The sequence below is a fragment of the Cornus florida genome, unplaced genomic scaffold, assembly GCF_030987335.1.
Source record: "Cornus florida cultivar Cherokee Brave unplaced genomic scaffold, ASM3098733v1 CherokeeBrave_3.0.0_Hap2_Chr07, whole genome shotgun sequence".
Classification (NCBI taxonomy): Eukaryota; Viridiplantae; Streptophyta; class Magnoliopsida; order Cornales; family Cornaceae; genus Cornus; species Cornus florida.
The window spans coordinates 20,684,147-20,711,601 of NW_026775577.1; the positions used below are offsets into that span (position 1 = coordinate 20,684,147).

The 27,455-nt window shown below is 34.3% G+C and overlaps 3 protein-coding genes across 4 annotated transcripts; 2 read left to right on the forward strand and 1 right to left on the reverse strand.

Annotated features, from left to right (window-relative positions):
- The first annotated feature begins 3,499 nt into the window (after positions 1–3,499).
- LOC132267549 (anthocyanidin 3-O-glucosyltransferase 5-like) lies at positions 3,500–5,056 on the forward strand. The gene has a single exon (XM_059768699.1). The coding sequence runs from the start codon at positions 3,541–3,543 to the stop codon at positions 4,972–4,974; it is 1,434 nt and encodes a 477-aa protein (XP_059624682.1). The 5' UTR covers positions 3,500–3,540; the 3' UTR covers positions 4,975–5,056.
- A 4,134-nt stretch (positions 5,057–9,190) lies between these two features.
- Positions 9,191–10,858, forward strand: LOC132266745 (anthocyanidin 3-O-glucosyltransferase 5-like). The gene has a single exon (XM_059767730.1). The coding sequence runs from the start codon at positions 9,315–9,317 to the stop codon at positions 10,740–10,742; it is 1,428 nt and encodes a 475-aa protein (XP_059623713.1). The 5' UTR covers positions 9,191–9,314; the 3' UTR covers positions 10,743–10,858.
- A 219-nt stretch (positions 10,859–11,077) lies between these two features.
- Positions 11,078–22,890, reverse strand: LOC132266746 (probable NAD(P)H dehydrogenase (quinone) FQR1-like 2). Of its 2 annotated transcripts, XM_059767732.1 has the most exons (3): positions 22,811–22,890; positions 21,965–22,542; positions 11,078–11,594 (listed from the first exon to the last, which is right to left on the reverse strand). In XM_059767732.1, the coding sequence occupies exons 2-3, from the start codon at positions 22,525–22,527 to the stop codon at positions 11,366–11,368; spliced, it is 792 nt and encodes a 263-aa protein (XP_059623715.1). In that variant the 5' UTR covers positions 22,528–22,542; positions 22,811–22,890; the 3' UTR covers positions 11,078–11,365. The 2 variants fall into 2 exon arrangements, with proteins under 2 accessions (XP_059623715.1, XP_059623714.1); XM_059767731.1 differs by lacking the exon at positions 22,811–22,890 and having other exon boundaries at positions 21,965–22,720.
- Between the last annotated feature and the right edge of the window lie 4,565 nt (positions 22,891–27,455).

The window sequence follows — 27,455 nt, forward strand, 5'->3', positions numbered from 1 at the left end:
AAAAATTACTCAAAATAATATATCAATCAATGACTAATTTAAGAAAGATAAATAGTTAATGAAAAAATTAAAAAGGAAAGAAAAATGAGAGAGTTTAGAAAGGAAAAAAAATTAGAGTTTGATTCAAAAAGGAAATTTTGACTTTTTTTTAAAGGAAATTAAAGGAAATTATAGAGTAAAAAAGAGAAGAAATATAAAATTTAAGAGATTATTTTAAAAAATAAAAATTTCAAGGGGGGCATTATATGAATTTTTTCATATGTATATGTAAAAATATATAAATTTAATATGTGTATTATAGTAAGTGGGGCCAAGCTAGGAGGGGCATGTGCCCCCTCTGAGCGTACACTGGCTCCGCCCCTGTATGTGGTTAGGGTATAATTCAGCTAAAAGAAATTTTATCTAGTATTGGACATTCCATGTGATACATACCATCATGTTTTAATAGAGGACAGTTCAAGTCTGTAATAAACCATGTTAATCACGCACTAAGAGATATTACATCAAATGATGATGAAGGAGCAGTTTCTATTTACAAGGAATTTGAATTTTGATCAGATATAAAATTTAATTTTAAATTAATTATTCAAAATTAATTCATATATCACATAATCTATCTATTTCATAAGTGATAAGAATCCTTCAAATTCAAATTCAAAATTCATTACACGAACCATCCTCTGGTCTGTCCCTTTAATGTATCATAAATATTAAATAGGGCATATTGGATGCAATAACACACACACACACACACACGCACACAAACACACACACATATATATAAATGTTATAGCTCATAAATTTACTAGGTAACACTATAAATTTAGATGTCACATGAATAAATCTCCATAATCTTAAATTTCTTTCAAAAACTTCAATGTGGCTTAAAATAAAATCTACGTTGTACACATATATATACACACACACAGGCGCTTAAAAAAGACTATCAAAATCAAGATAAATACATTGGAAGCAGCATTATTGGTTGTTAAAATGTCCTTTTAACAAATTTAAAAGCAATACACATGAATACTTAAATCGACATAACCCTAAACTTTTTTTTGGAAAATTACATAACCTTAAACTTGTATCAAAATTAAGATAAAAATGGATTTGGCATCATTATTTGTTGTTAGGATGTCCCTTTTACAATTTGAAACGCAATTGGAGCATAGAATTGAATTATGAGAATGCAACAATATCTATTCAACATTGATTCCTTATCTATCAAAATATATAATTTGAAATTTAAGAAACGACATTTGCGTTGTATCCATACATGCATTGTACTACATTTGGTTTGAATGATACTTTATAAATTTTCATAAGTTGCTGAAATAGGCTTTACTTTTTAGCTATAAAATTAAAATTGAGTTATGAAATTATGCACTCCCATTTCTATATACATGGAATTATGGAACTATAGTTATTCATCACTTTAAAGAATTTGGATTGAGCTGAAAACCAAGTACGGGAGGATTGATCGATCTGTAGCCTAGCAACGACCTGCGCGAAGTTGTAAGGAAAAGGAAGAAGAGTCGTATATGTTATCTTATCGCTTCCAAGAACCTGCGCGAAGAGAGAGAAAATGAGAGAGGATTCAGATATGTATAATGTAACAAGAGAGGGTTGAGATTGAAACCAAATACGGGAGGATTGATAGATCTGACTAGCTACAAAGGTGTAAGGAAAAGGATGTCGAATACTTGTCGCCCATGAAATTGCCTCCAAAGGAGCTACGCGAGATGAGAGAGAAAATGACGATGAAAAATGGTAGGTTTTCTGATATGTGATTTTTTATACTTGATATCACCGCTACAGTGAAATGAGGATTGATATGGTTTTGGTTTTGGTTGATATGGCCGCTACAGTATACCATATCACCCGACCATATCAACCCAATATCAACAATTCTTTGATATGGGTTTTGGCCCAAATCTCATAATGTTTTTACACTGTTCAATATCACATTAGCCCACTCCAAACATGATATTAGCCCAAAAATGAAACCAAAACATAAAAACAATAACAGATATGGGCCTCCAAACAGGCCTTAGTGTCTAATAGATGGAGACTTCATAAAAATAATTACTTTTAAGTCCAAATCTTCTAAGCACGTGTGCTTGGATCTCGTCTCTAAATCCAAGTGCATGCGGCATGCATCGCCCCCAAATCATTCACCGACTGAACCATGCTAGCTTTCTTCTTCTTCCGTCTTCTTTTTTCTTTTCTTTTTTTTTTAAAAAAAAAATGTGAAATAGGGACTTTCTTGGTATTATAAAACTTTATTGCAAAAATTTGTACAATTTTAAAGTATTTTATTGGTGTCATAAAACAGAATTGGAAGGGATTCTTTAAAATTAGAAGTGCTTCTAACCTAGCGGACAAAAAGCTGAAGATGAAGACTTATGGAGTAGAGCGTGTGACAATGTAGCATATTTTATGATCGAGTCTCGTGTTTGTATCAACATATATTGACAATTTATTGAAGGGCAAAAAAATGACTACACAAAAGATTGTTTGTTTCACTTTTGAGTTGTACGTGCTAAGCACGAGTACATGCAACTACAGCTCTTAAATTTTGCTGAGTCTATTGATTCTAGGACTTTGTGTTTCAGTCACGGCTGTGTCTAGTATTTTTCAAAATTTTAAAAGTTTTTAAAACTATATTTGGCACGAATTAGAGTCTTGGAATTAAAATAAGTAGAATTAGAGTAAAGCAATTCAAAAAATTAAATCAAAATTTTCTTCAATTTAACCGATTGCAATTTCAATACTCTAATTCCATGCCATCAAATACAGCCTAAACGTATTGTGTACATCAACATAAAAAATAAAAATAAAAATAAAAATGAGAGCAATGGAAAGCTTTCAAAAAAAAAAAAAAAAAGAGTACGCTGATTAGGATTAATAGATAGTTATGAAAACATGATCATGTCAATGTATACACATGCATGTATGTGTGTGTATATATATATATATATATATATTGGCCTTAAAGTCTCCCAGTTAATGTCATATAGGTATAGCCACATGCCTTCATTTACGTACCCAATCACTAAATTGTGGCCCATTCGTAATAAAATCTCTCTTCATTTTCATTCATGGTACATTAATTTGCAACAAATATAAGAAGAAAATTGAACCAATAAACAAAATGAAAGATTGTAGAGCTATGCATAGCCGTTATCATTATTTTATTATCATTATTATTGTTAATGATAGTGATATTATTAATAATGGTGGTGTCCAATCTCTTAATGTATCTTATAATCCACCAATAATACATACAATTATCGTCCCACATGCACTAAAATTTCTTAAGGTGGCTTTATTCGAACTCCCAACGACCTTGGGTCGCATGGACCTTAGGAAGTCTCGCAATTAATGTCACTTTAGTCCATGTTGCCTTATATATATTCCAAAACCTGTCATTGCATGCATCAACACCCTTTTATTACATCTCTCTCCATTTTCATTGTTTCCATATATACCCCTGTCCCTCACATATATATATATCTGAAGTTCCATTCTTCAGCCATGGCAACCACAAAGCCTCACGCAGCCCTACTCGCCAGCCCCGGCATGGGCCACCTCATCCCCGTCATTGAGCTCGCCAACCGCCTCTTCACCCACCACAACTTCGATGTCACCGTCTTTACCATCTCAACCGGGACATCACCAGCAACACAATCCCAACACCTCACTTCCAATCTCTTCAACGTCGTTACGCTCCCACCGATCGATATCTCCGGCTCAGTGGACCCCAACGCCGACATTTCCATCCAACTCCTAGCTATGATGCGCCAATCAATACCCAGCCTCCGGTCCGCAATCAACTCCATGAAGTCCCGTCCCACCGCCCTCGTCGTCGACTTCTTCAGCACGGCGTCTCTGGCCATGGCTGATGAGTTCGGGATGTTGAAGTACGTCTACATGCCCAACGCAGCATTGTTCGCGGCCATGACACTGTACGCTCCCGCCATGAACAAAAATGTCGAAAGTGAATTTGACAGTGAAAATGAACTGTTGACAATTCCGGGTTGTCGGCCTCTCCGGTTCGATGATCTTGTCGATGCGGTTCAGGACCGGACCGGTCAGATGTTTGATGATTACGCGCGTGTTGGGGCTGAGATGTCGACGGCTGATGCAGTTTTAGTGAACACATGGCAGGATCTAGATGCCATTACAATTGGGGCCCTTAGAAATCATAAAGTCTTGAGAGAGACCATTAAGGTACCGGTTTATCCGGTGGGCCCATTGACCAGACAGGCTCAACCTTCAGATTCAAGGAGTGGTGTATTGGACTGGCTAGACATGCAAAGTAGGGGATCAGTTCTTTATGTTTCGTTTGGGAGTGGTGGGACCTTGTCAAGCCAGCAAATGACTGAGATGGCTTGGGGATTGGAGCTGAGCCGTCAGAGATTTGTTTGGGTGGTACGCCCACCAATGGAGAACGGTGCGCTTGATTATCTTAACGCAACGAATGGCTGTGATGGGTCCTTAGATTTCCTGCCCAACGGGTTTTTAGCCCGAACTAAGGACGTGGGCTTGGTGATCCCGATGTGGGCCCAACAAGCCGAGATCTTAGCCCACACATCAGTGGGAGGATTTTTATCACATTGTGGATGGAATTCAACTTTAGAAAGCATTGTCAATGGAGTGCCATTGATTGCATGGCCACTGTTTGCAGAGCAGAGTATGAATGCTGCTTTTCTGACGGAAGAGGTCGGGGTGGCGTACAGGCCAAAAGTATCGCCGTCCAAGGGAGTGGTGATGAGGGAGGAGATAGAGAAGATGGTGAGGTTGATTATGGAGGACAATGGAATGAACTCTAAAAGAGCTAAAGCCAAGGAACTTGAAAAAAGTGCAGTGCAGGCTTTGAGCAAAGGGGGGTCCTCCTACAATTCACTATCTCAAGTGGCCAAGAATTGCCAAATGAAATTAAATGAGCATGTAATTTGCTGTGACTGAAAGCAATGGCTTAGTTTTTCAGTTGGTATATGTATGATGTATATTGTTTGTTTTGCTACCTTGAATAAATTCAGTGTGTTTGAAGCTATTTGGGAAAGAAAAATTAAAATAATAAAAAAAGAGCATTTTTGTTTACTATAATCAATACGGGAATGGAGTGAAAGGAAGGAAATTGAGCATTTTTATTCCTTGTAACCTGTAGGGGATCCAATATTCACAGAGAAATTTAATCCCTGTTCCCAAACAACACTTGAGGTTCACAAGAGAGGAGATTGTGAGAGAACTTAAACAAACAAATCAAATGGAATACATAGTGTCGGAATAGAAGTACAAAAAGAACACATCCCACATACACATTATTATTGATGTAATCAGGCAGAAGAATATCAAACCAGAGTTCTATCCGGGATGCAGTTGAAGGGCAAGGAGAATTGGGCTGGGGAGCTGCGGCAAAAAGGGGGCGTTGCTCTGAATTTGAGTTCGAGAGTGGCACGGTGAAGGCATGGGAGTGGGAGGGTGAGAGAATGCATGAGATTGGGGAGGATGATTTGGAGCTCACACTTGGGAATGGAAAGGCCCGCGGTTAAGCTTCTTTTGTAAAGATTGTGTGATATATATTATTGAGGATTTTGTAGACAATGTGAAGAAACACAAACTCAAACTCAAGTTAGTTGATGGTTATTAATAGGATCTATTTTACGCCATGGAATTCCTTTACCTTTCAGCTTCCCTCCTTGTGCTTACTGGCAATTGGCACAATAATTTTTTTTCCTTTCTGTGGCCCATTATAGACCTGAACTTTGTGCCGGGAGGTCATTGATGAGTAATGATGTGTAGTCCGACAGTTGAAGTTGACAACTCTGATTGTTTTTATGTGGGCGGGGCTGACGTCAGCCCCGCCATTAATGATCGACATAATGATACCTTCATGACGTCGGCTCTCACTCACATCAAACGATAGTCAGGTTAGATACCATTTTTGTTTTATTGATTGTTATAGGTTCAACAATTTTGTGACAGTTTTTTTTGTTGGTAGCAATGGAATTGTTTTGATAATCAAAGTTGATATAACTAGATTCATGAAATTTTAAAACACCATGCTCCACCAGAGTGGTCTCATCAATTGAATGGTACAAAGTAAAAATATTCAAGAAAAAGTGATATGGACAATAAGAAAAGAACAGGTATGAAAGGGTTGGCAAAAGTGAAGGAAAATTGAGATAGATGTGAAAGGGACTCCCTCTCTCATGCTAGGGCATTTCTTGCTGTTTGAAGGTTATCTATATGTCACATCCGGTTTTCTACAATTTGTTGCCTTTTGGTCGAACTTAATTTTTTGTTTTTTTTTTTTTGCGATATGTGGGGACGGAAGGGAGAAATTGTGCGAATTTCATTACAATAAGGCGGAGATGGAGGTGGAGGTGGAGGTGAAATGCTTAAATGTGTAAGTGTCATCTTCAAATGGTATGAGATATTTTAAAATAAAATTTAAGAATAAAATTTTGTGAGTTCTGACCTAAACGAAACAATATTATCATATTATCGGATAAAAAAGTTGTGTGAGTTCTAACCTAAACTGAACAATATCATATTACCTTTGTAAATACGACTAGAAAATAAAGAGGTGTTGGGAAAAACCAAATGACTTGTATCTGGTGTTTGGATGCATGAATCATTGAAGCCATTTGATTGGACAGTTAACATGCATGGTGTTGAATTATTTGGTTTATCATAGGAAACTCCTCTCTCTTTTTCATGTTTATTTGATTGCAATCAACATCAGCTCAACAACATGATTTATCAAAGCTTTTGAAGTATTTCACTCACTTTCATATGAATTAGTAGTTGGTATAATTATCAAAACTAATGATTTATATGACTCCCAGAAACAAAAACAATGCGAGGAATTTAAAATAAAAATTAAAAAATTCATAAGGCATTGAAAAATTATAAAAACATTGTAGTTTTTGTTCTAGATTTTATACAAATCAAATTCTTATATTTGAGTACCATGAAACTAGTGAAAAACGAAGAATTTTTTTTTTTTGATACAACCATATATGGAAATTAGAAATATAAGGAAATGGGTTATGAAAAACTAAAAAGATAAGGAAAGGAAAAGGGATGTATTTTATGGAAACAAACAAGAATAGTAATGATAACTATTTAAGTTGAAACTTTATAATAATCACGTCATATTTTTATCTATGTCGGCTTTAAGTCGGGTATTCAAGTCTTCAATAATATCATTTTCCTTAATCTTTATAAGTAAACATAAAGAAAACAGAGTTCAAAGAAATAATTGATCCTGTTAGCATAAAAATCACTGAATGAATGTTAAAACTTCATGAACCATTAAATTCCTTTGATAATAATGGTGATGGGAATGGTAATTTGTTTCTTTTGTTTTTCTTTTTTGTTTTAAGTTTTGAGTTTAAGTTTGGAAATTTATTTTTTCTGATGTGAAGAACATGGATTTTGTAAAAATAAAAAAGAGATGTATTATATACAAATAAAACTATGACATTATACATATTAAAATATCTACAAATAATTATTCTAAATTTAAAGAAAAATTTACAATGTTGAGTAAATATTCCGTAATTGAATTCATAATTTTAATTGAATAAATTTTCTTAATTTTAACAATTGTGATTGATTTTAATATTGAACATCATCCTAATAATTTCAATTAAATAAAATTTATTTTGTCTAAAACAAATTGTAAAAAATGTAATTAAGGTAAGAAAAGAAAAAAGTTTATAGTGAAAAAGGTAATAATGGTATTATAAAATGAGAGATGGTGCATTAATTAGTTAAGGGATCTTCTTGTCATTTTCTAAAAAATAAATAAAATGGAGTGCAATTATAAAAAGTTGAGTTATCGCCTCCCTATAATATAATATAATTAGTATATCAGAGTACAATCAAAACATAAAAAAATTATTGCATAATTGATGTAAATAAAAAGTTATATCGAAAATTTTATTTAAAAAATTATTTTATTTTTTACAAATTTCAAAAAAACCATCTCAATTAAATCTCTTCCAAGAATAATTACTTTTAGGTCAAATCTTTAATTAAAAACTTGATTAATAATGGAGAAAGATTTATCTACACTGATAATACTATTTAATTGGTGTCGTCAACCAATTACTATATGTTAATAATACCACGTCATTAGAGACTAGAGAGAAAGAAGTACCTAGTCATGTAACATGTTAATTGGGTAGTCTCTGTCAAGTCTTCTGCAAAGACTTGGACCTAAATATTCTAGATGGACTCGTTTTTTTCATTGTTTGAAAAGAAGCTGAAGATATACAACATGCTACAACAAAGAATTGTTAGTTGACCAAGACGTGGAATGAGCAAAGTGCATGTTAACTTTCTTCGTCTTGTTCTTTCTTTTGGTCTTTTTTAAATGTGAAATAGGGACTTTCTTGGGCGTCAAATTTGAAAGGAATTTTTACAACCGAATATGAATGGAATACTTATGGACAAATTTTATTCACCCTCTAAATTATCTCCAAATGTATTGTAAACATAAAATTTAATCTTTCATATAATAATGATTTTTAAAGGTTTGGAGTCGGTTATAATAAGATCTAAAATTTATCTATTAAGTTAGTGAAATAATGTTATATATTGGTGTTTCTAATGCCTGAATCAGGTTTTTAGCTACTTCAACAAAGATTCTTACATAATAATGGGTAAAGTATAAAAAATTAGACAAGGGAAATTTATTGAATAATTCTATAAATTAAGGGGGAGTTATTTGATAAAAAAATTAAACGAGAAGATTTATTGAGAAATGCTACAAGTTGAAGGGAATTTTTTATATTTTTACCTTACAATAATCAATAAGATATTTGCATTATTTTTAATTATAAAATCAAGAAAGTATAGCCAATAAACCAAGTGAAAGATTCTAGAGCCATGCATGACCGGTATAATTACTTTATTATTATAATTATTGTCGACGATTGTGGTATCAAGTCTCTTGGTGCTCACAACTGATGCATACAATTCTCTCCCATGTGCATCTAACATTTTCCTCTTGAAAAATTTCTTGAGGTGCCCTTTATTCCAACTCCCAACCTCCCTTGGGTCGCATGGACCTTAGCAAGTCTCCCAATTAATGTCACTTTAGTCCATGCTGCCTTATATATATTCCAAAACCAGTCATTGCTTGCATCAACACCCTTGTAATCTTGTATACATCTCTCTCCATTTTCATTGTTTCCATATCCCTCTCCCTCATATATATATATATATATATATATATATATATATATATATATATATATATATATATATATCTGAAGTTCCATTCTTCAGCCATGGCAACCACAAAGCCTCATGCAGCCCTACTCGCCAGCCCCGGCATGGGCCACCTCATCCCCGTCATTGAGCTCGCCAACCGCCTCTTCACCCACCACAACTTCGATGTCACCGTCTTCACCATCTCAACCGGGACATCACCAGCAACACAATCCCAGCACCTCACTTCCAATCTCTTCAATGTCGTTACGCTCCCACCCGTCGATATCTCAGGCTCAGTGGACCCCAACGCTGACATTTTCATCCAACTCCTAGCCCTGATGCGCCAATCAATACCCAACATCCGGTCCGCAATCAACTCCATGAAGTCCCGTCCCGCCGTCCTCGTCGTCGACTTCTTCAGCACGGCATCTCTGGCCATCGCCGATGAGTTCGGGATGCTGAAGTACGTCTACATGCCCACCGCAGCATTGTTTGTGGCCTTGACACTGTACGCTCCTACCATGAACAAAAATTTTGAAAGTGAGTTTGGTAGTGAAAATGAACTGTTGACAATTCCGGGTTGTCGGCCGGTCCGATTCGATGACCTTGTCAATGCGGTTCAAGACCGGACCAATCAGATTTTTGATGATTATGCCCGTGTTGGGGTTGAGATGTCGACGGCTGATGGAGTTTTAGTGAACACGTGGCAGGATCTGGATGCCACTACAATTGGGGCCCTCAGAAATCATAAAGTCTTAAGAGAAAACATTAAGGTACCGGTTTACCCAGTGGGCCCATTGACCAGACGGGTTAAATCTTCTGATTCGAAGAGTGGTGTATTGGGCTGGCTAGACATGCAAAGCAGGGGATCTGTTCTTTATGTCTCGTTTGGTAGTGGTGGGACCTTGTCAAGCCAGCAAATGACTGAGCTGGCTTGGGGGTTGGAGCTGAGCCACCAGAGATTTGTTTGGGTGGTACGCCCACCCATGGAGCACGGTGTGCTTGATTATCTTAACGCAATAACGAACGGCTATGATGGGTCCTTAGATTTTCTGCCCAATGGATTTTTAGCCCGAACTAAGGATGTGGGCTTGGTGGTCCCGATGTGGGCCCAACAGGCCGAGATCTTAGCCCATACATCGGTGGGAGGATTTGTATCACATTGTGGGTGGAATTCAACTCTAGAGAGCATTGTGAATGGAGTTCCACTGATTGCATGGCCACTGTTCGCAGACCAGAGTATGAATGCTGCTTTTCTGACAGAAGAGGTCGGGGTGGCGTACCGGCCAAAAGTATCGCCATCCAAGGGAGTGGTGATGAGGGAGGAGATAGAGAAGATGGTGAGGTTGATTATGGAGGACAATGGAATGAACTCTAAAAGAGCTAAAGCCAAGGAACTTGAAAAAAGTGCAGTGCAAGCTTTGAGCAAAGGGGGGTCCTCCTACAATTCACTATCTCAAGTGGCCAACAATTGCCAAATGAAATTAAATGAAATGAACATGTAAATTGCCGTGACTGAAAGCAAGGGCTTAGTTTTTCAGTTAGTATATGTATGACATATATTTTACGTTTTGCTACCTTGAATAAATTCAGTGTGTTTGAAGCTATTTGGAATTAAAAAGAAGAGCATTTTTGTTTATTATAATCCATATGGGAGTGGAGTGAAAGGAAGGAAATTGAGCATTTTTATTCCTTGTAACCTGCAGAGGATCTCAGGATCCAACATTCACAGAGAAATTTAATCCCTGTTCCCAAACAACACTTGAGATTCACAAGAGAAGAGATTGTGAGAGAACTTAAACAAACAAATCAAATGGAATATATGGTATAGGAATAAAAGTACAGAAAGAACACATCCCACACACACATTATTATTGATGTAATCAGGCAGAAGAATATCAAACCATGTACAGTTTTTTAAACAAAGGAGTACAAAAAATTAAGATAAAGAAACAAGAAAAAAGAAAAAGAAAAAACTGACATCAAGGTGCACGATCTTCGTTGCCCAACGACAATAGATGAAATACCAAAACCGATTACTAACAAAAACATTTAAATTGATAAGACACAAAAGAATCATGAATGGTAGATTTCAACAGGCTTGATAAAGCCTAAATCAGGAATAGCATCAAGCGTGAGATAGCCTCTTGACAACTGCAGCCATATATTTTCCCTGGTGCTCTGCAAGTGCGAGCTCGGTTTCACTTGGTTCTCTTGTGCCGTCACCAGCAAAGACTCCAGCACCGTAAGGTGAACCCCCTCGAATGGAGTCCATTTTGAACATACCAGCTCCAAAGGTGTAACCAATGGGAACAAAGAGCATTCCGTGATGAGCTAACTGGGTGATTGCTGTCCAACTGCAACACAAGAACAAGAGAATGGTGGGATGAAGATTATTCAGTTTTCCCACGAAAACAATTGATGTCATCACCACTTTAGTATGTAATAGTCTCAAGCCATCCTCCACTTTTAACTATATTAAAAACCAGCTTAAATCAGTGCAGATATATAATTTAAACTAATTTTGTAACCATAGGCTGACCTATATAGAGACCAAGGAGCCAAAGCGCCCCCAAAATTTTGGAAATCCATAATAAATGGGCCCCTATAAATAGTTGAGATCTAAACTAAGACTTCTACCATAAAGAAAAATATATCTATTTTATATATTTTCTTTAATTTTATTTTCATACATCTGACCCTATTTGTAAAACAAACAAGAAAGTGAGCCTGCAAAAATATTGAAACATCCAAAATTGAGTAAACTAGTGTCATAATCAGATGCCATCACAGCCCATTCCCCATCATGAACTTTAATAAAGAATGACGCACAAGTGCAAATCCCAGTTTATAGTGTAGTGCTCTACCTTGATTAAAATGGGATATTCTATCATGAGTACTCCATCTTTTTGCTACGGTTACTAAAAAGTTCCATCATTTTACATAAAAAGGTAATCAGAGATGGAAATGACCCAAACTAGCTGGTAGCCAACATGTCACGAATCTTAAATACCAGCAAGCTTACTAAGCAAAGAGGTTGTGCACTTGTAGTGCATGTGTTTAAGCTAAACTTTAGGAGAAGTTATCAAATATCTGCACGAAACTTCAGGGGAAGGTTACACATTAAAATGTCAGACTTTTAAAATGCATCTAAATTTTCTAAAGTATTTTCCCCTCTTTTCCTTACCACTTTTGGCATCAATTACAAATCTGAATTAGTATTATAATGAAAATTAAAAATTATAGTTTAGTCAAGCATCAAAACAGTAGAATTTCAAATCACTTAAAATTAAAAGTGTATCAGTATTTCCAAAGCTACCTTAGTGTTCAAAACCTAGAGTACTCGCTAATTTAAAAATTACAGTGGAAAAATTCACCCATATGGGCCCTATTGTAGGTCAATTTTTAAGGGTTTTTGATGTTCATAATAGTATACTTAAATAAAAGGGACATTTCTTTTATGTTAAAGATACAATAATAGTAAAATGCAGTTTTAGTCCCCGTTTGCATCTCTTCAGACAACAACTTGAAAGTATAAAGCAAATGTTGGTAATAACTTTAACCAGCTGAATTAAGACTACCACCAATAAAGCCAGATAAAGCAGAGCATGCCAACAAGATAAAGGGAAAATAAGGAATTTCATGTACAGCATGTTGTACCTAGTATAATGAAGTTTAAAATGAATTATGTCATTACAAGTAAATATGTCATCGATCACCTTTATTTGTATTTTGTTAGGTTTATAAAGTCGAGATGCTATGGTAATTTCATTCAGTATCTGCTGGAAATGTATACAATGATATACGAGTCTAGTTATAAATCAAATAATATTGCCAGGCTTTCTACGTGGCCTTTAATATGTCGAGAATACTCTTAGTGACGAGAATATTTGATAAACTTTATTTGTATTTTGTTAGGTTTATAAAGTCCAGATGCTATGGTAATTTCTTTCAGTATCTGCTGGACATGTATACAATGATATACAAGTCTTGTTATAAATCAAATAATATTGCGCTTTCTATGTGGTCTTTAATATGTCGAGAATATTTGATTACCTAGTTTGGAGTCAGAGTCATAGTATTAAGAAAAATCCGACAACTCATAAATATCTACGTAAACTTCCTATCCATTAGTTGAGTTTTAAGAATTGAGAGAAGCTCTTGAAGTTTTGTCTGATGTGTGAAACAACCTCCTTTTAGTGGGTGATTTTTTAAGATTTCAAGGTGAGATATCTATGTTCTTTTTCTTTTCTTTAGTCTTCTACGCTTGTATTAACCCAAAAGTAACCTTAATAATCCTTCTTTTCAACTTTAGTATCTTACTTTCATAAAACGCAAAATTAACCCAGTCTTTGTTTTCTTGATACTATAAATTATCCGCATCTCCAAAACCCAGACATGTTTATCTCTTTAACATAAAAAAATCCTAAACGCTCACTCTCTGGAATTCCGAATACAACACTCTGCAATCCCAGCAACCAATCAAGTTCTAAAAAAGCTTATTTCAGCCATTTTCTGTCCCTGACACCCAGCACCTCTTTTCCATCAATCAAAACCCCAAGTTACAAATACTAAAACCTTAAAATACAATAAACCAATCTTAGGTAAACCCTTTCAAACCTTTTCAAAGTTCCATAGTGCTGTTGAAAATTGATGTAGACTTTGAGAATTAACATTGATTAACAGAAAGCATTTTACTTGTTGGGAATCAGGTACAGGTTCCAAATCATCATCATTATAAACAAAACGAGTTTGTACATGCACATTGATGTAGATACCTCGTTACCTCCTATATATTTATATATACATATACTTATCAAATATATATATATATATATGCACATATACATACATTCTGTCTATACACATGTTACATGTAAAATAGACATATATGTACCTATCTAGTAAGCACGGACATGCCAAAATGGGCGAAGAATCCGTGTTCGACATGTGTCGGACACACCCCAACACGTGTCGGACACACCAAAAAATGTGTTTGGAATTTTTTAAATTTTTTTAATTTTCGGACACGGCACGGACACTCCGTGAACACGCGTGTCTGGAATTTTTTTTTTTTAAAATTTTGGACACGGCATGAACACTCCGTGGACATGCATGTCTGGCATTTTTTTTTTTTGAATGTTGATATGTTCTGTTTTTGTTTTGTACTACCCTTTTGGTATTGTAAATGGTAAAACTCCTAGGTCAAATGATGGATGGGAATAGATGATAGTACACTGACTTGTTTTTGTATCTTTTCTGGGGACTAGCCTTTAGGTTTTTGTGAATGTTAAGTGCTAACAGTAAAGTCCTAAATGTTAATAGTCCTTTTTGTCTATGCTTTTGTATTTGGAGTAAAATTGCAATGATTATTAAATGATACTAGTTATTATTCTAATGCCTTGTTTTTTATTTGGTTTTATAACTCTGCAACATTGTTCTTTTATACTTTATTAGTTATGAGTTATGATTTGTGTTTTTTTTTCATTGTGAGGTTGATGAAAAATAGTAACACTTAGTAATTTTTAAAGTACTACATCATATATATATATATACTATTCGCCGTGTCCCCGCCGTGTCCGTGTCCTAATTTTTTTGGATTAGCCGTGTCGCCACGTCCGTGTCGTGTCATATCCGTGTCCGTACTTCTTAGGGACCTATATATAAACATATAAGCTACATTATATATTTTTAATTTCTTCAATGCCAAATGTTCTCAACCATTCAATTCATTATGATCAGTTGAGACTCTTTTCAGGCAATTGAATTCTAAATCACATTACTTAAGCTGATCAGGTTATCATTTTTTTTTTGTTTTTTCACCAATGCAGGTTATCATTCTGAATTAGGTGGACATTGAAACTCCTGTAATTTTAAATTTCATGATTAGTTTAATGAGTTGATGCTTTTTATTCTTATACTTCTAGTTAACTTGCTCTCTCTCTCTTTCCCTGGTTGACTTGTTTCTTACAGATATAGTGTCAGAAATCATTTCTTTTAAGGTTCTCTTCAGAATCTTCATTATGCATGACAACATCAATATAAATTTTATAATTAGAAAAAATAAGAAGTAATTCAATGTATGCCATGTTAGTACAACATTACACAAAACGACCACCTGAGAGCCCACACTGCAAGCAATGTTACTGCCTAAGTCACCTGGCCATTTTAACAACCATGTGTGCTCCTAACGAGAGAGATTTTTTTTGGGTTTTTTTTTTGGGGGGGGGGGGGGGGGGGGGGTTGGTTCACTTGACTCACTCCGCCTCCTCTATCTGAAGCCCAAAATTTTCTTTTAACTGTCATGAGGTGGACTATGAAATAACTTTTTTATTTAGAAAGCAGACAAAGCACTATCTTCTGTCTTAAGAACTCAATCAAGCTTTTGAATCCTGCGTCAGGTGGATCATCAATGAATTTCAAGCTAGCTTCGCTAAATCCCCTATTATTAATCATATTGATCATTTCTTATCAGAACATAGGTGGACCAATAAATCTACAAATAACAAAAAGGGACACTTTGCAAAATAACAAAAAGGGACACTTTGTTTTTTTAAGCGAAATTAATTTGCTAAAAGAATCCTAGTATGGATACATGTTCCACTTGGGACTTGAACCCTGCACATCACCTTTGGGATGGTAGATGATACAATTTAAGTAACATGTAGTAATGAAGAAAATTAAAATTATTGCATTAGAGAAAGCATATTTGGGGAAAAGAATCTTATAAAAACCTCCAAATACATATCTAACAAAGCTGACTGTTCTCATTGCAATGTAAGAAACTTTAATTCATTGATCAAGACAACTGCAAAAGACAACAGCTGCTTGTGACCTTCACTATATAATCACCATTTCTACTAAGGTATTGAAAAAAACCATATAAACAGAAAAAGGAGCGAAAGCGAGGAGGAAACAAATGTATACATGACTGAACCATGTCAATTACTCTCCCTCATTTATTTCAATTTTCTATCCTAGTTTTTAGTAAAGATGAATGTCCTTAATTACAGCGAAAAGGAAATTTTAAAAATATATATAACTTCTACTTGCCATAAATGCAGATGTATTCCCAATGAGATTAATGAATGAAAGACAATCACATAGCCTTTGAGAAGAAGAGATACACTCTTTTTTTTCAAATTTTTGGATTCGCATGTGCCAGGAGTGTTCCAAACTATTTCAAGTCAAAACCTAAGAGACATGGATATGAATACAAGACATGACATAACACGACTGATCAATAAATCTTGAAAGAGTAGGACACTGTCACATTGGTGATACAACAAGATATGGTCTTATATAAAAATAATATTATACAGACCAAAAATTAAATTCAATATTTTGTGACTAGATGAAATTCACAACTTATAAATTATATAATCATAAATTACCCTGTTATAAAGCGAAAGTTAGAACAAGGAAATGGCATATATGTGTACAAGTGTTTGTATGTGCAGTTGTGCACATAAAATGTATGCGTAAATGAACAAGCTAATTGATGACTTGTCTATCCTCCTACTCGCATGCCCCCTTTTTTTATATAACCTTTGTCAAACTTTTTAGCTTGATTTTTCTTACAATTATTCTTTTTTCCATACTAAAGAAAAAGTTTTAATTAATGTATAAGGTTCATTATCACATATTGACAAAAGTCCTAGAAGTTTTGGCTATCAGTCTATTATTAAGAATACTGCCCTTAAATTATAAACAAGCTCAAAATGTTCATAATAAATGTCTGAAATATCTCAATGTAAGTGTTCGAAACAAAGACGACACCTCCTGAGAAGGGTCCATGATTTTTAGGTCAAAACGGATCCCTACAGATTATGTTTGACTCGAGACTCGGTCCAATCTGAAATCCATTTGGCCAGGTTTGAAATGTATATTAAATTCGAAACTAACCAGATAGGAAATGGATTTACTTTAGAAGATTTATCTCGGATATAAGGAGTGCATGAAATATATCTGTTGGCCTAAGGATTTTATCTAAAGGCCAATCTTATGTTTTGATGATTACAAACCATTAATGATGTTTAAGTACTAATGTTTTCATTGAGTGATATATAGTTGATCAATATTCAATCCTCAATGTTGAGCTAGAAGATCCATTCCAAGCATTACAAATACTCAAGCTATGGATTCAAGGAAGCCTTAAAAGTTGCAAGAGATCAAAGGCATATTCAATCAAAGAAAAACTCGAACTTCAAAGATCATTCAAGCATTTCAAAGAAAGAAAACAAGTCTTCATCAAGCCTAAACGATCATGGTCAAGAATGAAGAAAAGGGGTAGATAAGATGGTGAGAGCTTAAGATTTAATGTCAAAGTATTTTTGAATTCATTTGAAGCTCATCTCTATAGGACCATGCATATCATACATCATATGCTCCTACATCATTAACAATAGACTTTGAACTTCAATACACATATATTTAACATATGAAGTCTTTGCTAAGAATGAGTTAGTTCAAGCTTGCATAAGCTTTGAAAGAACTCAACTTAAGCTAGAAATGCTAGGACCATGCACATTAATCACAATACTTATTTTGGTCTCTAAAAAGAAAAGGAAAAGGCATTGAATTAATTTTTCATCTTTAAAGCCTTTGTTGCCAAAATTTGGTAAATAACTCTTGGACACAATGCACTTGAAATTTATCATCTTCATATGTCCCAAGACTCTTAGAAATAGGCCTTAAACTTAATTGAATCATTCATCAAAGTCCTAGGTGCTAGAAAGATGGATATCTCAAAAGAAGCTATTTTCAGCTTAGAAAATTTCAGACCAGCTTGCACTAAAACTGCTATAACTATTTGTGTAGTTGGAATTTTTACACAAGGTCAGTGGCATTGGAAAGCTGACTTCGAGCCCTTGAGTTTAGACTCAAATTTCACCTAAAAAGGATTTGAATTGAGAGAGATATAACCATCACAAGATGACTGATTCTGCTCTGCGAAAATTCTGACCAGGTTGCACTAAAATGGCCATAACCATTTCTGTGTTTAGAATTTTTGAGCAAGGCTAGTGGCATTAGAAAGCTTACTTCAAGGTAATAAATTTAGACTCAAATTTCACCTCATTTGGAGTTTTATGGACTGAGTTCATCTGAAGTCATGAACTTTTTCTGTCCAAACCAATTCAGCAGTAGCCTTCATGAAGCAAGAGCCACCTCTATAAGAAATAGAGCCAGCTCTCTTAAGGCTAATAGAGCCTGCTCAATGAAAAATTAGAGAAGGCTCAATGAGATGGAGAAGGCTCCATGAAATAAAAGAGAAGGCTCAATGAGATGGAGAAGGCTCCATGAAATAAAATAGAAGGCTCAATGAGATGGAGAAAGCTCTATGAAATAAAAGAGAAGGCTCTTTTCAATTCCAGTAGGCTTTTTAACGAAGGACTAATGTTTCCAACCAAAGAGCAGGCTCCAAAGAAATATAGAGCAGGCTCTCAAAGCTAGGGAGCCGCCTCTCTTGTTTTACAGAGCAGGCTCTTTCTAAGGAATAAATGAACAAAGAGACGGCTCACTTGTTTTAAGAGCAGGCTCTTTCTGGGTTTTGAACTGCAACGGAATTATTTTCATTAAATGTTTCCCAACAACCTGTAACAACTATATTGAGTCTCAAAATTCTATAAATACAGAGGGCTAGCATGCTAAATAAACTACCATTGTTGAGAGACATTATATTGCATCAAAGAGAGCTGTTGTTCTCATATCTTCTCTTCTTCTCTCTCATTTCACGCTTATTCTATTTTTGAGAGATTCAATCAAGCATAAAGATCAAAAGGGCTTTTGCTCTTGTCTTAATCTTCATAGAGTTTCTGTTCTATTATACTTCTTAAAAGAGCATTCAAGAACATTCATTCAAGTGCATCCCAAGAGAGCTTTTTGCTCTACCATTATACAGAGCTTTTGTTCTGCATTTTTTTTTTCTCATCATCTCTCATACATTTCATACTTAGAGTTTGAGCTTCACTTGACTTCATATATACTTTATTGTGAGGTTTGATTTGTATCAGTTCTTGAGAGGATTTCTTGTACTACAAATTCTATCTACAAATCTGCTGTAAGACTAAGAGGAAGAGTTTCCCTTAGCAAAGAAATTGTAAGGGCTGGTGTGGCCTATGTAAAACTAAGAGAGGTGGTCTCTTAGCAAGGATATTGTAAGGGTTGGTGTGACCCAAAGGAAGACTAAGAGAGGTTTTCTCTTAGCAAGGAGTTACTTCTAATCAAGGTTTGCTCTCCACCCGTAACGAGAAGCTATATTGGATTGGGAAGTCTCAAGAGGGATCTTGAGCCGAGGAGTAGGAGTTTTCCGAACCTCGCAAAAATCGCCGTGTTATAGTTTGCAATTTCTCTTCCCTTATCTCTTTTATAATTGTGCTATAAATTGTTTACTTTCATATCTTGATTTCATATGTTGATTATTGCACAATAGGTTATATTATTAATTAGAAATTGTATTTCTATAATTTGCCAAAATTGGCCATTGACTCTATTCACCCCCCCTCTAGAGTCAATTCTTGAGTAACAATATCGGGTTAATTCAAAATCCTATCCAATCCAACTATTGATTTCCCAAGTTGAGACTTATTTTGTTTATCCATGGCTATATGGATCAAATGTGGATTATGTCCATAACGGCCGTCTCGTATTCAGATTCCTAGAAGGACCATGACATTAAAGTATGTTTGTGGACTCAAATTTACATGGATCTGGTTCAAACTTATTCCATTTCATATGCTATTATGGATGCACGAAATTACTTGCCAGAAGCATACGACCACTGACATCACAAATCTATATTCCCAAGGTGACATCTTCAAAAACCAGTATGATTAAAGCTAAGAGATACTCAAATTTTCAAACTACAAAACAAGTAAATTGACCCTCATTCTACATTACCAGACTTCTACTTTCAAAATTTTACTCTCTCTTATATAGCAAGGCAAAAGTTTGTAGCCAATTAAGCTTTTGAACATTGAAACCACCAAACTTAATTAAAACCTTGCCCAGATTCATGAAATCTTAGTTTTTTTTCATGATGTATTTAATTTCCATCAATTGCCAGTGCTTCTGTGGAAATCAACATGCACGATGATATTTCCTCTAAGAAAGGCACTCTGTTCCATCCATACGTAACACAGCAGTCATTAAATTTATAAACATTGATTAAGCAAGCATTGGTTTGCATATATTAAACAAACCATTGCCTGCTATGTTCTGAATGAGCATCTATTCAGGGAATCACAATTCACAAATGTGTCCAGCATTAGTTGCACAATCTACATATTCCATATTCTTAATGTAATTGTGGTTCTATTTGTCATGCTGCCTTGCTATATCATATCCTTTCTTTTGAGTAATCAACATGCGCAGTGTGTGGAGGCAAAAAATATAAAATCATTGCATCCTTTAGAATATCTAAAAAAAAGGGCACTCACCGAAATTGCATATATACTTACTGATCTACTGTTGGCCTTTTTGGTGCTCAACTTAGAGTTCTTGAGTGGATTTTAACCTTATTTTCATCAAGACTTGACCTCTATGCTTCATTATCAGATGTAAATAGCACGTGCTATGTGCTACAACCAGAACATACTATTTACATTACATTCTTCACAATATCACATTATCCAATGGTATTCCCAAAAATGTCTTATGTGATATCAATATACTTATTTATATTTTCCTTTTCTACCAAATACCAGCAGCAATTTACTCATTTCCTTAGAGAATATGTGTGTTTCAGATTTTAATGATGAGCTGGTTTGAAAACCTAGGCATCCAGCAAGTATAAAATATTAAATATACACGAAGATATGTTAAATGGAATTGATCAGATCTGTCATATTTCCTGTTTCCCATACATAACATGCTGGTGACGGGCTATATTTAATTGGTATGGTGAGAGTATTGAACTCTGCAACTCAGAAGAAGCCACAGTCCAGAATATATCATACGGTTTTTAAGAAAATTCTATGACAAGCCGACCCCAAATAGTTGGGAAAAGGCATTGTTGAGTTGAGAAAGAAAATTGTACGACAAAATTACGTGCATTTGAAATTATCAAGTTGAATAGTATAAAAATTTATAAATAACATTACAGATGCTAAGCAGAGGGTAATATGCTCAAAAATGACGTGTCACTAAATTTATCATTACAAAAATAGATGAGTTCTACAACTCTGTGAATAATTACTAAAATAGAGATAATCACAGAGAAGTCAAGTTTGAGAACATTTGTCTGACTTGAGTATTTCACTCATTTTAAAGCATTCAAACAGCTAAGTTTTAGCCATTTAGGCTATTCCTTTTGTTCCCCCTATTTGTTTGTGATTGATGATTCAAGGAAAAGGGACAAAAGGATTGTTCCCATCTCACCGCTAGCAGAATGAAATTTCTAAGTAAATTTCAGAAGTTCCAATTCATATTGATCAACCTTAACAGTCTTTTATATTTGATGTATAGGAATTCAAGAGAGCTCGGAGTAAATCACTGATAAATCATACCATCAATGATTAAAATAAATTTTCTTCAAGGGTGTAATTTATTTCTTTGTTTTTATCTCACTTCGCAGTCAAATTCACCAAAGAGTAAAGTACTTCAAACAGTCAAAATGATGTAGTAATACCAAAACTAGTAGAACAATAACTCACTTCTCAACCAAATAATGTTAAGGTAACAACATTCAGAACATACAAAAAGGACAATTTGGGATCAGACTACTTACGCAGTGGTCTCTTGCCCTCCTCCCTGCGTTCCGGTACTGACGAAAAACCCCGCCGGCTTCCCTGCAAGCTTCTGCTCCTTCCACAACTGCCCCGTCGAATCAAAGAACGCCTTCATCTGTGCCGCCATACACCCGTACCTCGTCGGAAACCCAAACAGAAGCCCATCCGCCCCCGCCAGCTCCGCCGCAGACAGTATCTCGGGAATCTCATCATCCTTCGGCGGCGCCCTCATCTGCTGCAAAACATCCTCCGTCAGCGTCTCGGGAACTCGGAACAGAACCGCCTCAACTCCGTCCACCCCATCCACGCCTTTCTTCATCCTCCGGGCCAGTCCCTCAACGTGACCGTACATCGAGTAGAACACTATGAATATCTTCAACTTCGCGATCGGCTCGGTTGAAATTGTCGATCGCAATGCAACATTGTCGTCTGCGGCTGTGGCAGCACTGGCGCTGGTGTTGGTGTTGTCGACGGCAGACGACGGAGCGGGAACCGGAGCGGCGTCGACGGCGACTGACGGCAGTTTCTTCTTGCTCGGCACACAGCCTCCTCCTTTCCCCATCAGAATCAAACAATTCTACAGCAAACAATGATTCAATTCAATTCAATTGTGACCACACCACAAGAGTGGGTGTGGTGGTGATGGTGATGGTGGTGATGATTATTTGCGAAATTGAAGCGTAGAGTGGAATTTAGCAAAACCTAATTTGATGGTAATTTGTGGGCCAAAAAGAAGTCATTCTTGTTTCTTATCACAGATATTATTATATAAATGTGTGTAAATATATAGATATATAATATATGTATAGGCTATAGATATAGAGTATTTTATACTTGTATTTTACCTAACACAGTTGAGGCCGGCCTTTGGAGTTTGGAATATTTTTCATCAGAGGAAACAGGATATGGAAGCTTCTCCGAGTATTGACTGGTTTTTCTCAGTACATTTTTGTCTATAAAAGGCAATGTTTATGATAAAGTACGGTGTCGTTTTAGTCGTGCAGCGACAATACATGTCATTTTCATTTTGCTTTTAATTAAGTTTGGCATCACTGTAATTAGGGAGTATTCATTTGGTCGTGAATGTGAATCGATCTAATCCAATTTACTCTAATTTAATTTGTGTGGATTGGATTGATTTTTTAGTCCACAGATATAATGACAAATTCATAAATAAGTAATCTACGAAATTTATATTAGTTCACATATTTACGTCTGATCCAATTGGATACCTATATTATATAGAAACATGTTGTGTATATAATAATTTTTAATTTCATTAATTAGATAAAAATCCTTTACACATACTTTGTAACTTCATCTTATTTGTTATACCATTAAGATCATGTGCAGCATATATATATATATATATATATATATATATATATATATTTATTTATTTATTTTTTATTTTTTTATTTTGCCGGGAAGCATGTGGAGCTGTGTACACCCAGGGGACACATACCTCTGACTTGGCTCACATATTATAATACATATATTAAATTTATGTATATATATGTATATATGTTAAAAAAAATTTATATAATACACCTCTAAAATTTTTATCTTATATTTTGTATTTATTCTCTTTGTTACTTTTTAAATTCGTTTAATTTTCTTTTTTTTTTAAAAAAAAAAAAAAAGTCAATTTTTCCTTTTTGAATCAAAGTCTAATTTTTTTCCTTTCCAAGTTCTCTCATTTTACTTTTCTTTTTAAAATTTTTGTTGACTATTTATCTTTTTTAAACCACTTTTGAGTAATTTTTATTATCTCCCTCTTGATTTGAAAAATCTATGTGTATTGTCATTATTATTATTATTATTATTATTATTATTATTATTTTCTTTACGCTATGGCCTCCTTGATTTAACTTCTGACTCCAACCCCAGGGAGAGTTTGGTTGTGTGGCATCGTGGTACGGTGGGACCCATTCTTCCGTGATCATTAGAGGCCTCGTGGTATTCGGCCGGGCATGGCGAGCAATGAAGCCTTTTTCTATTTTTCTTTATTTGAAGTCATGTACAATGTACAATTGTTTGTTTATAAGTCGTGTGCAACACATTTGTGTGGTTCATTGTTAGAGTATTATTTCATTGACATAAAATATAGCCGTTAAAATATAAGCCCTTGCATGATAGCTGTCAAAAGATAGCCATTGGTAAAATATGTATGTATATATATATATATATATATATATATATATTATTAAAAAATTATTATCTCCGTCTCAAAAATAGTGTCATGTTTTAGGAACCGTGTCAGTTCAATTTATAAGAATCACGATTTCTTAAAAGTAACACTTTTTATAGGACGGAGGGAGTATTATTTTTAGAAAACGAAAATTCGGAGAGGCTGCTTCAGTGTGCCTACGTGATTCTTAAAACAAGTTGATATGACTAATTTAGAGAGCAAAATTTTAGAAAGGCGGTTGAGAATGACCTAAGAAGTGTTGATGTATTATCGTGATCTTACTATGCTCTTCAATTTCAAATAATTTGCAGCTATCAAAACTAAAGAATGGACAATTATAACGACTCCTTATCATGTAATTATAGTAGATTAATTCATCTCAATCTCACATTAGGCTAAACAATCTCAAAAACTATTAGGTTGTTTATAAAAATCTAATCATAAAATAAATCCGATGTTTTATTATTGGATCGGATTTGATTTCAAATTTTATAAATTCTTTGGGATAGAATTAGTTTTGCTTTTATGTCTAATCCAAACAGTATAAGAAACTAACCATAATTTCTCTATCTAAAATCAAATTTATATAGATGAATGTAGACAACTATACATATTTTTTATCTCGAGTTTAAAAAATGTATCCATATCAAATGCCTTTCGACAATTGTCAACTTAAAAAGGACTTGAATCATATGAATATTCTTAATTTTAACAAATATATCCACAAAGTACTAGGCCATCAAAACCCAAAAAAAAAAAAAATAAATAAATAAATAAATCGGTTCACATACTCTTTTTCTTTTTCCACTTTGCACAATACTACAAATGTTAATTTGAAAGCAAAAATGTAAAGCGTAAACAATTGTTCTTGTCAACAAAATTTTTTTATAATACTCTGGGTACAGTAACCCGGATACCATATCTAACGACTGGAAAAATTTGAGAATATGATACTTTAGAGGTATTTTAGTTCTTTCTGCCACTGAAAGTGTGCATGGCAAAATAACATCAATTTTGACAAATATTTCTATTTAGATCTTGGAAGAAAGAAAAATTAAATAGTGAGCCAATTATAAAATGGCAAAATTTGCTTTTCTACGAGATCTTAGGATTCTTCTAGTGAAAGTTTAAACATGGTCGTGATCATTATGTTTGCCCATAACAATAATTAGTAGTTATAACCCATGATTGTTTTTTTCTCTAAATCAAAATACATTTTATTTATTTTTATTTTTATTTTTTAAGTCTAAACAAATATATACCTAAACTGTATATTATGCCTTAATCCAGACTCGAACACTCAATTATCCCATGGTTGTTGATCGGACTTCTGGACTAGCACAAAGATGGTGGATTGAGTCTCCTAGCCCATAATTTTTACCAATCAACCAGGCCAAGGCCTGGCCATAAATATTTGCCAACTAAGCCCAATGCAACCAAGCCTATTACTAATTTTCATAAGTTTTTAACTATGGTGCAATACTAATCTCCTGAATTGGGTTTTGGGTAAGTATGTCCAGAATCTTAATGGACCTACTTAACCAATCATATACTATATGGATTAAAGATTGGAAGTATTGACCACTTTGCACTTGTAAGACTAAATTTTAAAAATTAGGTAAAATTAGAATTGGATTTATTTATAAAGGAAAATGATCCTTGCATGAAATAATTACAATGAATTGCTAAATTTATTATTTTTAATTGGTCAGTTATGTAACAAATAAGGAAATGAGCCTCCACTTACTTGTATTTAACATAACTAACTAATAAAAAATCATTCCATTAAACACTTCATTACAAATGTTCGGTGTGAATAATCACTATTCATTTATAAAAGGACTCCACCTCAAGAACTCAAGTGAAACTTGATGAGACCCTAATCTTCTTCTTATTCACATGAACTGATAATGTTGAATGGATTTGGTATCATAAGGTCAGTTTGTTCGGTTTTCTATTTTTAGATAATTAAAAATTAGAAAGGGCTTTATAAAAACTTGTCTAGTTATAGTTCTTAGAAAATTATTTCTTAAAACTCAGTTTTTGTTTTGTTTTGTTTTTTTTTTTTTTTTTTTTTTTTTTGAAAATATCATACTATGTAAAGGTAATTTAATAAATTTATAATATTCGGGACGGGACAATTATCTTCCAAAATTGTCTCAAAACCTACCGGTGTAGGTGCAAAAATTCGTCTGACTAAGAATAGTCAACAAAATCTCTGCAATTACTACACCAAAAATAATAATGGAGAAAAACAACCAACTAGAGAAATTGTACAGAGATGAGAGAGTATTTTGATGATATGACTGAAGTTAGGATTAGCTAGATTGTCTACGTATACCACCTCATAGAGTGTAAGAATCAGGTCGAAACGTAGTTCTGGCCATGAAATTAGATTTCTTTTTTGAGAGCTTTGCCCTTTTTTCTGTGTGTCCCTTATTAAGGGTCCTAAGCCCTTATAGGAAAAACCTAATCAAGTCCTTTTAGGACTCGCATTGCTTGTCCCTTCAGAATCTTAATCACATTATACTTTCCTTATAATAAAGATTATTTGGTTTCCATAGATTATAATCCTTCTTCTAATAAAACTGTTACTAAAAATGGGTTTAATTATACATTGTAATTAGGCTTGGGGTCTCATCATCTTGGGCCTTCTTAATGAGTTCATTATACTTAGTTAATTCGCCCTAAGCTTCTTGTAGAGGTCCAATTTGAAGGTTGAATAATCTAAGTGTTTGTGGTGGTTCCCTTATGTGCTGATGTATCTTGTCTTAATTGGAAGGAGAGATTTTTGCCCCACAACCGGATTCCGATTCCATTTACATAATCGATTTTTCAAAATTGCCTCCAAATGGCTCATTTTTATGGCTCTCATATTCTTTTGTTGAAGTGCTTCATTTTATTACCAATTATTGATCGCTCTTGTAATTAGATTACAAATTACTTTGTTCCTTATATTTTCTTTCTTTCTTTTCTTTTCAATTATTTCCAATTTTTTTTTGGACCTCCTCAATTTAGGATGTGAGAGATCATGGAATAAAATACAAACACTTACAAAAAAAAATAAAAAATAAAAAAATAATTGTTAAAAATTGGTAGTTGAAAAATAATGGTAGTTGTGTAAAAAAATAACATTTTGGATGAAATGCACCATTAGAGCAGAATTGCTAAAATATAGTAACATTCTGACAATGTAAAAATGACATTTTGTATTGAAAATGGTCTTAACATGGTATAAATGTATAATAATGTTGATACGGATAATGTCAAATATTAAATTCAAAAATGGCATTTTGCAT